This window comes from Mustela nivalis (genome assembly GCF_964662115.1).
Source record: "Mustela nivalis genome assembly, chromosome: 10".
NCBI classification, from domain to species: domain Eukaryota; kingdom Metazoa; phylum Chordata; class Mammalia; order Carnivora; family Mustelidae; genus Mustela; species Mustela nivalis.
In genome coordinates, this window is record NC_139029.1 from 77,645,630 (window position 1) to 77,659,579 (window position 13,950).

At 38.3% G+C, this 13,950-nt stretch overlaps 1 protein-coding gene across 5 annotated transcripts in view; it reads right to left on the reverse strand.

Moving 5' to 3' along the window:
• Positions 1-551: 551 nt before the first annotated feature.
• ARHGAP29 (Rho GTPase activating protein 29) overlaps positions 552-13,950 on the reverse strand; it is a 73,130-nt gene continuing 59,731 nt past the window's right edge. For all 5 annotated transcript variants that reach the window (XM_082688734.1, XM_082688732.1, XM_082688735.1 and 2 more), the window contains 7 exons: positions 13,278-13,417; positions 12,812-13,000; positions 12,346-12,483; positions 7,665-7,897; positions 5,884-6,214; positions 5,646-5,754; positions 552-2,981 (listed from right to left, as the gene is read on the reverse strand). In XM_082688734.1, coding sequence (XP_082544860.1) covers positions 2,143-2,981; positions 5,646-5,754; positions 5,884-6,214; positions 7,665-7,897; positions 12,346-12,483; positions 12,812-13,000; positions 13,278-13,417 — 1,979 coding nt within the window. In that variant the 3' untranslated portion in view covers positions 552-2,142. The remainder of the gene's footprint in view (positions 2,982-5,645; positions 5,755-5,883; positions 6,215-7,664; positions 7,898-12,345; positions 12,484-12,811; positions 13,001-13,277; positions 13,418-13,950) is intronic.

The following is a 13,950-nucleotide window of genomic DNA, read 5'->3' on the forward strand; positions in this document are numbered from 1 at the left end:
CAAGTGGAATTCTCATTTGTGAGGCTTAACACAGAGCCAGCTGATTATACCTCAGATTCTTTGACTCGGTCATCTCAATACGCTAAAAGAAAACTGAAGAAGTTTAAAAGTACATTTTCAAAGTTTCAGTGTGGGATGATAAGAAAGTTCTAGAGATGGGATAGTGGTCACGGTTGTAGAACAATGTGAAGGTACTTAATGCTACTGTACACTGGTTAAAATGGTAAATTTTATGTTATACATATTTTGCCACAATAAAAAAAATTTTAAAGGTGTATTTTCTATTGTTAAATATTACCTGATATTACTTAGTAATAACACAGTCATTAAGAGTACTAAATATCAAGAATTGAGACAGCCCTGTGTTTGAGACTTGAATCCAACTGTTAACACCTGCAGAGCCAAACCACATTATAACCAGGCCTTTGTTTCCTTATCTGTAATACAGAAATATACTGTAAAATAAAATACTTACCTATGTAGTATAGGCTGCTGTGAACTCGAAATGAAATAACTTATGTAGGAATTTAGCAAAGTTCATGGCACAAAGAGAAGGTTCAATAAATGCTGGCTCTTATTTTCTTTTTAGGTTTTTGTAGCAATACAATTCTTTTATATCTTGCACAATAAGGACTAAAAACAAGACTCTAGTACAAAGGAGTTACTCATTTCTCGTTAGTTCATAATGTCATATAGAGCTATACAGCGACTTCTCACAAAATGCATTCCATGTTATAGTCAAGGGATATATGAGTTCAAGTATTGACCACTAAGCCAATGGTGACTAAATCTAGTCTCACACCCTAAGAGGCAACAATTTCAGAGAAGCCACGAGAACCTGAAATAATTTAACAGGTTAATATATATACATATATATGCACATATATGTATATATATAATATATATATAAAATATGTATTTTTATCAAGAATAACATATTCATATAAAAGCATTTGCTACAAATAGAATTCACAAATAGAAAAAAAGGCTGTTTTAATTTTTTTGTCCCTTTTATATCCTGTTTTAGGCAAAATGATGTAACCCAGAAAATCACAGAACTGCACTAGTTCTAAAAACTAGGAATTTTATAAATGAAATATATCCATCCAATCTATACTTTTTCTCAAATTCCAAACAATGAGGCTTGCCAAATTATACTTAGAATCAACTTAAATAAAATCTCTGCATGATTTGGATGAAACATACATTGTCAATGGTTAAAAATTCAGGTAGAAAAAGTACATAAAATTACTTAAAAGTAAAAACATTTTATACCAAAGTAGTGGTTTAAAAAAAAAAAATCCCAGACAACATGAAGAGGAAATGCACTGAATTTTAAAACATTTTTGGACCAATATATAAAATACCAAAACGTTCAGAACTGTTGAAAAACAAGTTTATGTAGAACAAGGCGAGAGGTGAAAAGATATAAAATGTGTTAAAACCATCTAAATCCGAATAAGACAAAACTGAACTATGTAATTTAGAAACAAGTTTAAGTGTGCTTTCTTTGTACAGTTCAACTGACTACCACATGGAAAATCTGGCCATTAATCAAAATGAAATTAAATACAGAATTTGCAAGCCTTTTGGCCATTGTGTAAATATTAATAGGTGAATTGCCAATTGAAAAATAAAAGGTTACATACATATCATATGAGAGGTCAAAGATGCACACTATAAAATCATGTGAACAAAACAATCATACCAGACAAAGATCTTTCAGGCACTTGCATTCGGAAATAGTCCTTTTATAAATAAGCAACGTAGTTTCACTTCAAAAAATAAAGCAGATTTTCCCCAATTGCACCTATTAGTTGAGAACTATATCATATATTAGGGATGCATTTAAATGGACCATTTTATGGGAAAAATCAACTAAACTTTAAAAAACATGAGTCCATCTATTTATTCACAACTTTAAAAATACAGAGAATTCCAGTGAGGCGCAGATGGGGGCCCTATCAAAACAGTCTACCATTCAATATGACCAACGCAGTATAACACGATACAAGGACAAAAAGCAAAACCCATGATGTGGCAATACTGTAAAGAAGGGGCCCTGTCAGAAGTTTCTTTCACAAAACAAACACAATACCACAAAATAAAACAACAACAAAGAAAAGCTGGATTCTGACAACCCTACACAAACTGTGGGATTTCGTCTTCCAGGTCTTCAAACTGTTGCATTCGTTTTAGTCTCGGTCTCTGACACGCGGGAGGCACTTCGGGCAAGTCCCGCTCCTCAGAGTTCTCTCCAGGCTTGCTGGTGGACTGCGTGGAGGCAGCAGGTGCCTTGTCGGAGGCTGGGACTGTTTTTAGCAGGGGTCCCTGGGGGGTGGGGACTGTGCTGGGAGGCAGTGCTGGGGAGGGGGTTGCGAGCCTCTCCTCATCCCCTCGCAGGCTGCTGGTGGGAGCACGTGGTTTGTAAAACGTGGTCCAGTGTTGGGGCTGCAGCGTTCGGGGCGCTCTGACAGCCGCAGGAGGGCAGGAGTCAGAGGACCGTCTCTCTGACACCTGTCTCACTGACCTGACTGGTTCTGTGTATGGCTTACTGGGCCAGGGGGCGCTGTCTGGCTGGTCCCCACCGATCCTGACGCTCACAGTTCCCATTCCCGCTGCAGTCTTTGCACTGAGGCCATTTTGTTCATACTTTCTCTCCCGAGTTTTTTGTAGAGTTTGCTGGTCAAAACCGTCCAATTTGGAACAGACAATAGTAGGAATATCCTTCTTGCAAAACTTGTCTGAATTTACATTTCCCATATTTCTGACAGTTCTCTCATTAGGAGGGCTTGCAAGAAGTAGTAGTCTATCTACAGGCAAACTTGCAGGTCTAACTTTGGTCCGTGGAGCATGCCTTTCAACACTGTTTGTTTCCCTTTCTGATTTCAAAGTAAGTGGCTTGGAAGTTTTACAGACATCTTCCATCTTTTGTGATGCTGACTCAAGCTCTTGGTTTACAAGCAGACCCACTTTGTTGTCTAAAAAAGGAAAAGATTTATTTAAAAATCAAACTTTATGACATGTGGTTAACAAGAGTCTTACAGAATAAATTGGAAAAACATATAAGACTCTTGTTAACCACTCTCAGCTATCTATGCAGAGAAGTTAAATACTCATATTAAAGGTGTACTTGAAATAAAAATGTTAGAATTTTACAATTATTTAAATCAATATAATAAACAGCTACAAAAGCCACTGCAGGTTAGTAAAATAAAACAAACAAAAAACAACAACTGCTGAAGTAAGTTTTTTCTCTTAATGTGCTCCATGCAAATATTTGTGAGATGAACGGAGTGTCACAGTTTCAGTAGGTATTGGTATTAATCGACCTCAGAAAAGCTACACCAATTTACACACCAAGCAAATGCAGGTGTGCCCTGAATCCAAAGGCTTTTGCCAACTCACTCAATCTGCTATTTCCAGTTACATCCAACCCACAGTGAGAATATAGCCCATTAAATGCTTCATATGCGTCCTTATCTGATCAACTCATCAGTGCGCTCTAACATTCATCCTGTCCAATTCAGGTTGAAGAGTTCAGTTTTAAGTAAAAAACACCATTCTCCTCATTGGTTGTTTCCTCCCTGGCTTCCTTTCTTCTCTTTCCTTCAAGTCTGGACCCACGGGCCATGCTTTTTCAAACTAGAACCCTCAGCTCCTTCCAACCTGGTCCCTTTTTGTAGCGTATCCCCTAAAAAATTCCTCGTTGTGGGAAATGCCAGCCCTCTGCTCATGCTGCCCTTTCCTGCTGGAAAACATCCAACAAGTCTGTGTCTGAGCACCATTCTGGCTTTGAACTTCAGCTGCCCCGAGAGCACAGCATGTGACCCCTTTCCCTGTGGCCAGGTCCTTTTCCCACATCTCTGAGGCAGAGGTTTGCAGGCCGGAGGCCATCAGAATCAGCTGTCAGTCTTCATGTTATCTGACCTTCCTTACCTGACACTAGTGACCTCTCTCCTCTGGGCTTCCAGGGCACCGTGCTCTTGCTTTGCCTTCCAGGGACCTTCCCAGGTCCTTCTATGGACCACTCTAAAGGAACTGACTGCTGGTGGTAGGGCCACAGTCACCAACCAAAGAACCAAAGTACACTTTTTTTTAAAGCATTTTTTAAAAATATTTTCTTTATTATTTGAGAGAGAAAGATTGAGAGGGCAAGTGGGAGGAGAGGAAGAGGGAGAAGCAGACCCCCTGTGGAGACTGATCAGAACTTGAGCCCAGGAACCGGGGATCATGACCTGAGTCAAAGTACAATTCTTAAAGTTCCCAGGGATAGACTTAAGAGCGTAATGGGTCAGAGTGCAGACTCTCGAGCCCAACTGGCGGGCTGAGCTCAGCTCTACTGCTTTGGTGCTGGGCAAGGCAATGTCACTGGCCCTAAGTATCTGCATGAAAAGATCATGATTTTATCTATGATGATGTGTGACCCTCATGATGATGAGGGATTCATGAAAAGTGCTCATAATTGATCTAATATATGATAGGCTCTCAAAAAATGACATTTATTATAATTACTCTTCCTAATTGGTCATGATAATAAATAATCGATCATGTTAGTAAAGTAAGGACATATTTAAGTTCAAATACTAACTGAACAATTTACTAGTGGCATGACCTCTGACATTATTTAGCCTCTCTCAGAGTATTTGGTGATGAATCAAATGGGGCTGATACTACTGACCTTTTAGCACAAAACTGTTATGAAGATCAAATCAGATAAATGGAATCAAACAATAAGCACAGTGCTTAGCACAAAGCAGGAGGATGCTTAAGTGAAAGTCAGATCCTTTACTTTTTGGATCCTGTCAGGCTACGATCACTGACATAGAATCACACATCAAATTTAACATGTATCTCTATATTTTAAAAATAACTGGAATTTAGTTCTAAAGACATACAGGATTATAGTAGCAAACGGAAGTCTTTTTGCCAGCATGACAGCTACTAATCACTACAACTAAAATGATCATACGGTGAATAAAATATATGTATTTGTGCTTAATGTGTGAAAGGTGACAAGTAAAAGCATTTGAAAAAATTTTAGGAGTTTTAGGAGTCTAAATGTTTTAATTTTGAGGAGTCTAGTTGACTTATTATGAGCAGTTAGGTCAATACAATGATTCATAGTAACAGATTTTATGATAATTCATACAGCTCAATACATTTCTGCCTTGACTTTCATATGGCTCAACACATTTCTTCCTTGACTTTAACTGATGGCAAAAATGAAATTTTTGAGCCCCAAGATGTCTTTTTATAAGAACGATTATTGTAAAGAATGACATTCATTTAAATGTAAGGTATAATGGGGTGCCTGGGTGGCTCAGTGGGTTAAAGCCTCTGCCTTTGGCTCAGGTCATGATCCAGGGTCCTGGGATCGAGCCCCACATTGTGCTCCCTGGTCAGTGGGGAGCCTGCTTCGTGCTCTCTCTCTGCCTGCCTCTCTGCCTACTTGTGATCTCTATCTGTCAAATAAATAAATAAAATCTTAAAAAAAAATGTAAGGTATAGTAAACAGCAACTTTTTCATTTACTAATGAAGCTTCTTTCCCTGATTTCTCTCAATTTCACTCACTGTAGCTGTTAGACAAGGTCTGTCGGCACAGCTTGAAGTTAGCAAACATGAATTTTACATGGCCACTCACCAATGAGACACGTATCACATTTTTCTAATGCATTTTGCTTCCGTTCTGATTCCTCAAATGATGTAGCTGGCTCAAAAATTTTGGTCTCACTATCCACAGTGTGCATATCCTGTTGATAGAAGAGAATTCTTGAATTTTAAGAAGTAAAACACATCTCAAAAATTTTTAACTTTAATCTTATTAATAACTAATAAACATTATAGAGTTCTACCACAATTCCATAAAGGTCAAAACTCACCTCCTTTGAAGAGAAAAACAGTGTCTTCATAGAATGTTCTGGGTCTCTTTCTTCTGGTGATAAAAGAGGCTTTGGAAGGCAACCTTGATCAACATGAGGTACACCACCACCTGTACTATACACGACCACCTCTTGTGGCTGCAGGGATCCATCGAAGATCTTCTGTGAGTAAGTGATGAGGAATTCCACCAACCGGGCTTGGTTTGAGTATTCGGCGAGAGAGGAGATGGTGACAGGAGCAGTTGTGGGCCTTGGCCTAATAAGACTAGGTCCGAATATCACCCCCAAGTTTTTGGAGTTCATTTTGTTTTCTTCTGCATGATCTACGACTCTGTGAAGTAGAACACATGAAGCTGTATGAGATTTGCCTATTAGATTTCCTTGCTGGTAGTTTACTATGGACTGGGAAGGGTGGAGGAAAAACGGGGAGCAGAAGTCTAAAAAAGGATATATTTATCTGATTAGTTACTGACAACACACTGAATTGGGTTTCAGAGTATTAGGATAACATTCAAGCAAGTAGAGGAACTACTAAAGTTTGACCAGTAGAAAAGCAAAATCAAAAACGAAGAGCTGCAGTATAAAGCACATCCTCCCAGGGCCCTTGTGCTGGAAACTTAACCGTCATCGTAGGTTGCTCTCTCATTGGCCACAGCTGGTCTTCAAGCCAAGCTGATTCTGTCTCCTAAATATCTTTCTGCTCAATTGCCACTACCAACGCTCTGGCCTTATTTCAAGCTCTCTATACCTTTTATTTCTGTAACTACCCAAGAAGTTCTGAATAGCAGTTAAGGACCCCCACCATCCCATTCTCCATACTACTCCCAGAAAGATCTAACAAATCTAAACACGTTACATTCCTGGCTCCGGATTCTTTAGTGGGTACAGAAGGAAGAGTCAACTCGTCTGGCAGGTATGTAGGACTTTCTTTATCGAGCCTTGGCCTAGTTCACTTCAAGCTACTGCTTGCTACGTCCCCCTCGCCAAACTACCTATGCTTCTCAAGAGCAACATTATCTTGTGTGCCTGTGTCTGTTACCCTCTACCCAGAATGCTGTTTTGCACAGTCTTTGTCACCAAACCACCACCCAGTTCTTCCAGTCTGGCTCAGGACTAGCTTCTCTGATTCCGGCCCCTCAATCCCCTCACTGTTCTCTGCACACTGTGCCAGCCCTGTTAGAACAGGAATGGTCTGTGCTGCGCTGGTCTGCAGATCTGCTGTCAAGAGGAACAGCACAATAGGTGACAGAGACCTAATATCTGCATCCTTATTTCCTTAGCCAGAGCGCAGGACACAGAAGGCATCTGAGGCGAAGGTGTTAGCTCTAAGAATATCTATTCAATGCCTCCCTTTTCCTAACACATATGAGAAGTAAAACATTCATTTTAAAACATCACAACATTCATTTAAAAACATCACAACAATATAAATGTACTTAATACTACTGAACTGTACACTTAAAAGTGGTTAAGATGGGGGTCATGGGTGGCGTAGTTGGTTAAGCAACTCTTGGTTTTAGCTCAGGTCGTGATTTCAGGGTCATGGGACTGAACCCCACATCAGGCTCCATGCTCAACACGGTGTCTGCTTGGAATTCTCTCTCCTCTTTCCCCTTACCCATGTACTTAAATAAATCTTTAAAAAATAATAAAAGTGGTTAAGATGGTTAATTTATGTTATGTGTATTTTACCACAATTTAAACAAAACCAAAAAAGCCAAACAAAAACCTGATCAATTGTCTACCCACTAATGAACGCTCGCCTTATATAAAATTCTTACCGCTTAAGATGAACTATGAGATAATGAAGACTGTTAAAATTTGACACTGGCAGTTGTCTTAGAAGGTCTTTGCTTTTTATAAGAATTCTGTTTATTTCTATACATGTACTCGGCCATTTTTTGTCCTCAGGGTTATCCTTTTTTGACTCTTGTTCTTCATTTACATGTTGGATCTCTTTTGCAAGGTCTATAAATTCCTTGTACAATCGGAATAAAATGAATGGTTCTGGGAGCTAAAGAAATAAAATCACATTAGGAATATCATTCTGTCCACTTTTCCCCTTTTAATAATTTACTGAATAGCTTCTGATGGATTTAATATGTCCCTTCAGATTAGAAGGGACTTAAAATCAATCTACTTTTAGAAATAGATCTATGTTTGTCAGTGATGTTATCTATTAAGTGAATCTGACATCACCACCAAAAATTATATCTGTATTAAAAGTGAGTTAACTGAAAATCAGTAAAACATTCTAAAATCAAAAGCTGCATGAGGGATTTTAAAACTTTGCTATATATCCTATACCAAGTACATTAATCATTGCCCCAAAGTTAGCATGATCTTCAACTGTTTTATTAAAACAAGCCAGTCATATTAATTAGAAAAAGCTTATATTCTGAATTTTATTGGCATAGGGCAGACAGAGAACAAAATACTATTGGGTCCTTTTGTTTTACTTTGACCAGACTGAAGATTAGCATAAGATAGTATGGCTTAGAAGAAAGACATTGCCAATGTTTTACTTACCTAATTTTCAAATACAAGCTGAATTGCCATAAATAGGTTAAAGAAAATGTTTCTCTCTCAAACTATGAAGGGACATGCCACCTTGATCCCTCTACTGGCACAAGCGATTTCAGTATTTCCACCGCTCAGCAATGGAAATAGCCCATATCTGGCTAGCAGGTGTCCTATACTACCTGTGGTGAGGTAGGCACCCATTTCTCCAGTTTCTCCTGCTGGTCCCAGAGAGGGGAAGCCTTGAGATTAATTTCTACCTCTATTATTCTAGGATCTGAAGGAGCTCACTCAACCTCTTGAGGCTTTAGATTTCCCAAATATGAGTAAAATGAAGGCTACTCTCTAATACTATAAAAATTGAGCATGGCTCCCCACAATAAAATGTTGGTCCCATAGCATTCTTGAGATGGATTAGTATTAGACCCCATTTATTTCCCCTCCCTGACTGGCCAAAAGAGACAAAATGACTCATTGTGAGGTTAACAGTCATTCAGAGGTACTTTGTCTCCATCTCTCAGCTGAGAATTCTGCAAAATGTGAAAGAAATCAAGTTTCTTGGGCTAACATGGCTGACCCAACATTTGTACCTAGTTTCTTTCCCTCTGGCAACCCCACTGAAATAGTTAAGTCCACAAAGACTAGGAGAATAGGAAAGGAGATAAAAGCAACATTTAACCACTGAAGAGCAGATAAAGAAGTAATGGCTTAGCAGTCCTGAGAAAGCTAAAATTCCAAAATGAGAACCAATACAATTTATAGGAGACCCACAGACTATTAGCATGAGGTACTCTGATCCTGGAGGAGAGTAGGCTATTTAAGAAGTATTAGATCTCCAGATCCTTGTCTCCACTCCATGTTTCTAAACAGCATTTTCCCCAGCAGTGTGGGGATTTCATCTTTGGACAGTGTAAAAGAGAGGGCCTCTGGATGGCCAATGTTAAGCACAAACAACAGCTGTACAACTATCTAAAAATAGGGATTTAGTGACTGTCTGCCTGCTACAGCAGAGATTCTGGAGCTTTCTTACCCAAGGTGGCTCCCAGAGTTCTGGCACCACACCTACAGCAGGGAAAGACCTTTCTCTGGGGTATCAGCCAAGCCTAAGAGTAGAGACCTAGAGATACAGACAACCGGTGTTTCCCAAATAGCCCTCCTAGATCACACTAGAGCTTAAAATGTTTAAAGCCTGTACGTATTCAAAACCTTCCAAAGAGACTTCAATTCCAATTCTTTCATTTTAAGCAGATAATCATGAAAGACTGAAATAAAAATAAGCAGAAACAAAACAAGCTGAAGATCTAGAACTGTGTTGGTAGTATGGTAATCACTAGCCACCTAAGGCTAATGAACACTGGAAATGTCGCTATTCCAAATTGACATATGCTCTAAATGCAAAATACACACCAGATTTCAAAGACTCAATAACCCTTCATTTCAAAGAAAAACAAAAAAAATTTCACTAAAAATTGAAAAATACTGATGAAGCATTCAGATGATATTTCAGTATGTTACATATTAAAATTAACTTCACCATTTCTTTTTATGTGGCTCCTAGAAAATTTAGTATTATATATAAGGCTCACATTATATTCCTATTGAAAAGCACTAGAGGCTAAGCAAAGAATTCTTTGTAGAAAAAAAGCTATGAATATCTCATATAGATAAGATACTACATTCATTAAAAAGGATGCTGTATAAGGAACAGAGAACCAATTTCTTAGAAATTAAAATATCTCAGAAATGAAATAGATTATAGTAGGTGTATAAGATAAAACTGAAGAAATCTTAGGGCACCTGGATGGCTCAGTCAGTTAAGCCCTCTGACTGTTGGTTTCAGCTCAGGTCTTGATCTGGGGGCTGTGGGTCTGAGCCTCACACTGGGTCCCATGCTGGGCATGAAGCCTACTTAAAAACAAAACAAAACAAAACCTGGGGTGCCTGTGTGGTTCAGTGGTCATTAAGTCAGTCATGACCTCTGCCTTTGGCTCAGGTCATGATCCCAGGGTCCTGGGATCAAGCCCTGCATGGGGCTCCCTGCTCCATAGGAATCCTGCTTCTCCCTCTCCCACTCCCCCTGCTTCTGTTTCCTCTCTCACTGTGTTTGTCTCTGTCAAAAAACAAACAAACAAACCAACCAAACCAAACGAACAAAACAAGACCAACCAAGGAAATCTCTTAAAAAGTGTTAAAAGAAGGGGCGCCTGGGTGGCTCAGTGGGTTAGGCCGCTGCCTTCGGCTCAGGTCATGATCTCAGGGTCCTGGGATGGAGTCCCGCGTCAGGCTCTCTGCTTAGCGGGGAGCCTGCTTCCCCCCTCCCTCTCTCTGCCTGCCTCTTCGACTACTTGTGATTTCTCTCTGTCAAATAAATAAATAAAATCTTAAAAAAAAAAGTGTTAAAAGAAAACAAAAAAAGAAATAATAGAGAAAAGATGAAGGAACTAGAGAACAAGTACAAGCTGTCCAGTAAGCACATTTCCAGAAATAAAAAACAGAAAATAGGAGGAAATGACAACAAAGTAAAAGTCCTAAGAACAAAAGGCCAAGGAGAACAGAGCCTGAGGAGTACCTGAAGTGACAGATGAGTATACATCCACATCAAGGCATACACTTTGAAACTTTAACACAATGGGGAGATAAAGAAGATTCTACAAGCTTTCAGAGAACAAACAATAGGCTTTATACAAAGAATCAGAAATGAGAAAGATTTCACACTTCTAAGAAAACAATAAAAAAATGCCTTCAAAATTCTGAAGAAAAATAATTTCCAGTCTAGAATACAATAACCTACCACACTATCCACTTTCCCATCTTGTTCAAGAGGCAGAATAAAGACATTTTCAAATAACTAAATTTACTTTTATTCCACCTTGCTCAATCAAGTATGGCATAACCAAAACAAGAGCATAAACCACAAACAGGAAGACATGACACAGAAGACAGGCATTCCCTCAGATGAGAGAAGGGGGCGGAGAAGGGAGATCCCAGGATGACGGCTATTCACAATATTAGAAAGGATCCAAATGCAGAACAGAACTCCAGAGATGGACATGAGAACCATCATTGCTCTGCTCTCTGTATCTTCATTTTTACTCAAGGAACTTGACCCCAGCTCTTTTCCATACTTGGCTCATCATGGCAATGCACTGATGCTCCTGCAACCCCTCAATGAGGAGCTGCTGCCTGAAGCCACTAAGGCCGATTACTGTTTCAGCCCACAGAAGAGCGTGTATGTGTGTTTTCTCTTTTGGATCTACTCCTGTAAATCTCAGATACAATAGTGAGCACAGAAAGAGAAAATACAGAGCAGCCCACTCCCAACCATATTCCTGCTGAATCTCCAGTACGCAGCTTATACAAAAGCCCTGCATGATGCCCCAAATCTGTTGAACTGTAGGTTCCCAAGATGCCTTCATGATCTTGCCCGCTGACCTCCCACAATGGCTATCTGAGGATGTCAATGAAGGTAAAGCTGGACCATGATTCAGACACTGTAGAACCTACTGAATCCTTCATTAACAGTGTGAATAATACACAGCTAGATTTATGCTTTCCTCTCAGTTACCTAAAACTTCATGAGACACTGTTTAGGAGCATGCAACAGGTATTAAAACTATTAAGAAAAGGAGGTATTAACATGATTAGAAAAGACCACTGGGGTGGCGTTGAGGGCTACTACTGGAGAAGGGCATGCAGGAGCCTTCAGTAAGGTAATGTTCTACTTCCTAAAGCTACGTGATGGGAAATGAGTGTTTTTATTATTATTGGTCTTTAAACCATACATGTATTTTATATACTCTTTGATTTTTAACAATAATTAGAGTCACATGGATATGGTCTATGTCAATGAAAATATCTGTGTAGCAAATGTTATCAGTAAAATACCGATCATATTTCTGTTCTTTTTTCTTTAATGGTATGTTTCAAGGGTAAAAACTTTACCTGTCGAAGGTATAATTTCAAGACGTCACAGATGTCGTGTGAACTAAATTCTGAAATGTCTACGAAGTGCATTCCGTTTTCCAAGGCTTGACACAGTTTTTCAGTTTTTATTTTGTTTCCACATACACGATAAATTCCCTTGAGAAGAAAATGGAAAAATTTGGCAAAATTCTCCTTTAGAAGAAATGACTAAATGCAGACATCTCCATACATCTGATGTGTCTACTTCAATTTTTATTAATAATTCAGGAAAAAACTAGGGCCAAATGAGGCAACATTTTCTAAATAAATCAGAATAAATTCAGATTTTATTTATTTATTATTTTATTTATTCTGAATAAATTTTTTTAAAGAGACTTTTACTTGTTAAAAATTGAGAGCACTGTTTTCCTTTAAAGGCTCATCATTAGAACAAATCACATGGGCATTTATATTTTTAAACTTAATTTTAAAAGTTACAACGTACCTGTAAACACAAGGCTCTATTTTCAATCTCTGAGGCACATATTTTGAGTACAAAAGGGATGCCATCTGGTTCCTTTTTTGCAACTTGTATGAATTCTGCTCCAAATAAGTGTATTTTCCCTGGAAGTTTCTGATGACCACAAATAATGACTAAGTTTTCCAAACACTTACGGTGACAAACAAGGAGACACTACAAGAAAATGACAGTTAAAAAATGGTTCATTTACCTCAAAACTATGAACAACTGAGCAAACTATAGGTAGAATGGTAACTCAACAAAAATTATTTTAAAAGGTATTACTTGTGGTGTCTGAACTATACTTAATCGCTAAATGAATTACAAAACTACACTGTGGTTCAATTTATTAAAAATATTCATGTAAGAGAGCCTAATCATTAAAATTAGTAACAGAAAAGTATAAGGCAAAAAGCATGAAAGAGCTAATGGAATTCCAGAAAGATCTTACCTCTTCACATTCAACACCTTGGAATACTACAATGCCTTCACAATCCCTACATTTTGTGGGGGACCTCAATTTTCGAAACTTGTGAGTGAGAGCTGCCTTTGACATCAATGTTTTCTTAAATGTTCCAAGGGAATTGGGTCCTTGCAACAGAAATAAATTGGTATAAGAATTGTAAGATGACATAACAATTATAACACATGATGCTAAATTCTGAAAAATCTTTAGACTTTGTAACATATGTCACAGGAAGCTATTATTTTGAGTCTGCAACAGCAAAATAGGCATCTAATTTATAGATCTCTTACAAAGTACATGTTTGAGCTGTAAGTAAAAAATCACCAAAAAAAACCACTAAGATACTTCTAAAATAGGATGGCATAATGTTTTCAACATCAGCGAATCTACACTGTTATTAATATACCCTTTATAGCACCTGGAAGGCTGTTACAGAGGTGGTATTACATTCTTAGAAAATGTCCCTATGAAAGCTTCAAAGAAAACTAGTTGTATGAGACCAGTAAGTGTCACTGTTATTTGCATTAAAGATAAAGTTACTCTTACTCAGAATTCATCATAAAATTAAAGAAATACTAGCTAGTTTTCCAGTAGTATCCTACCTGAGGTCAGATGTTCCATATTATTCTAGTAAATGATGCCCAAACAGGTATAAGGA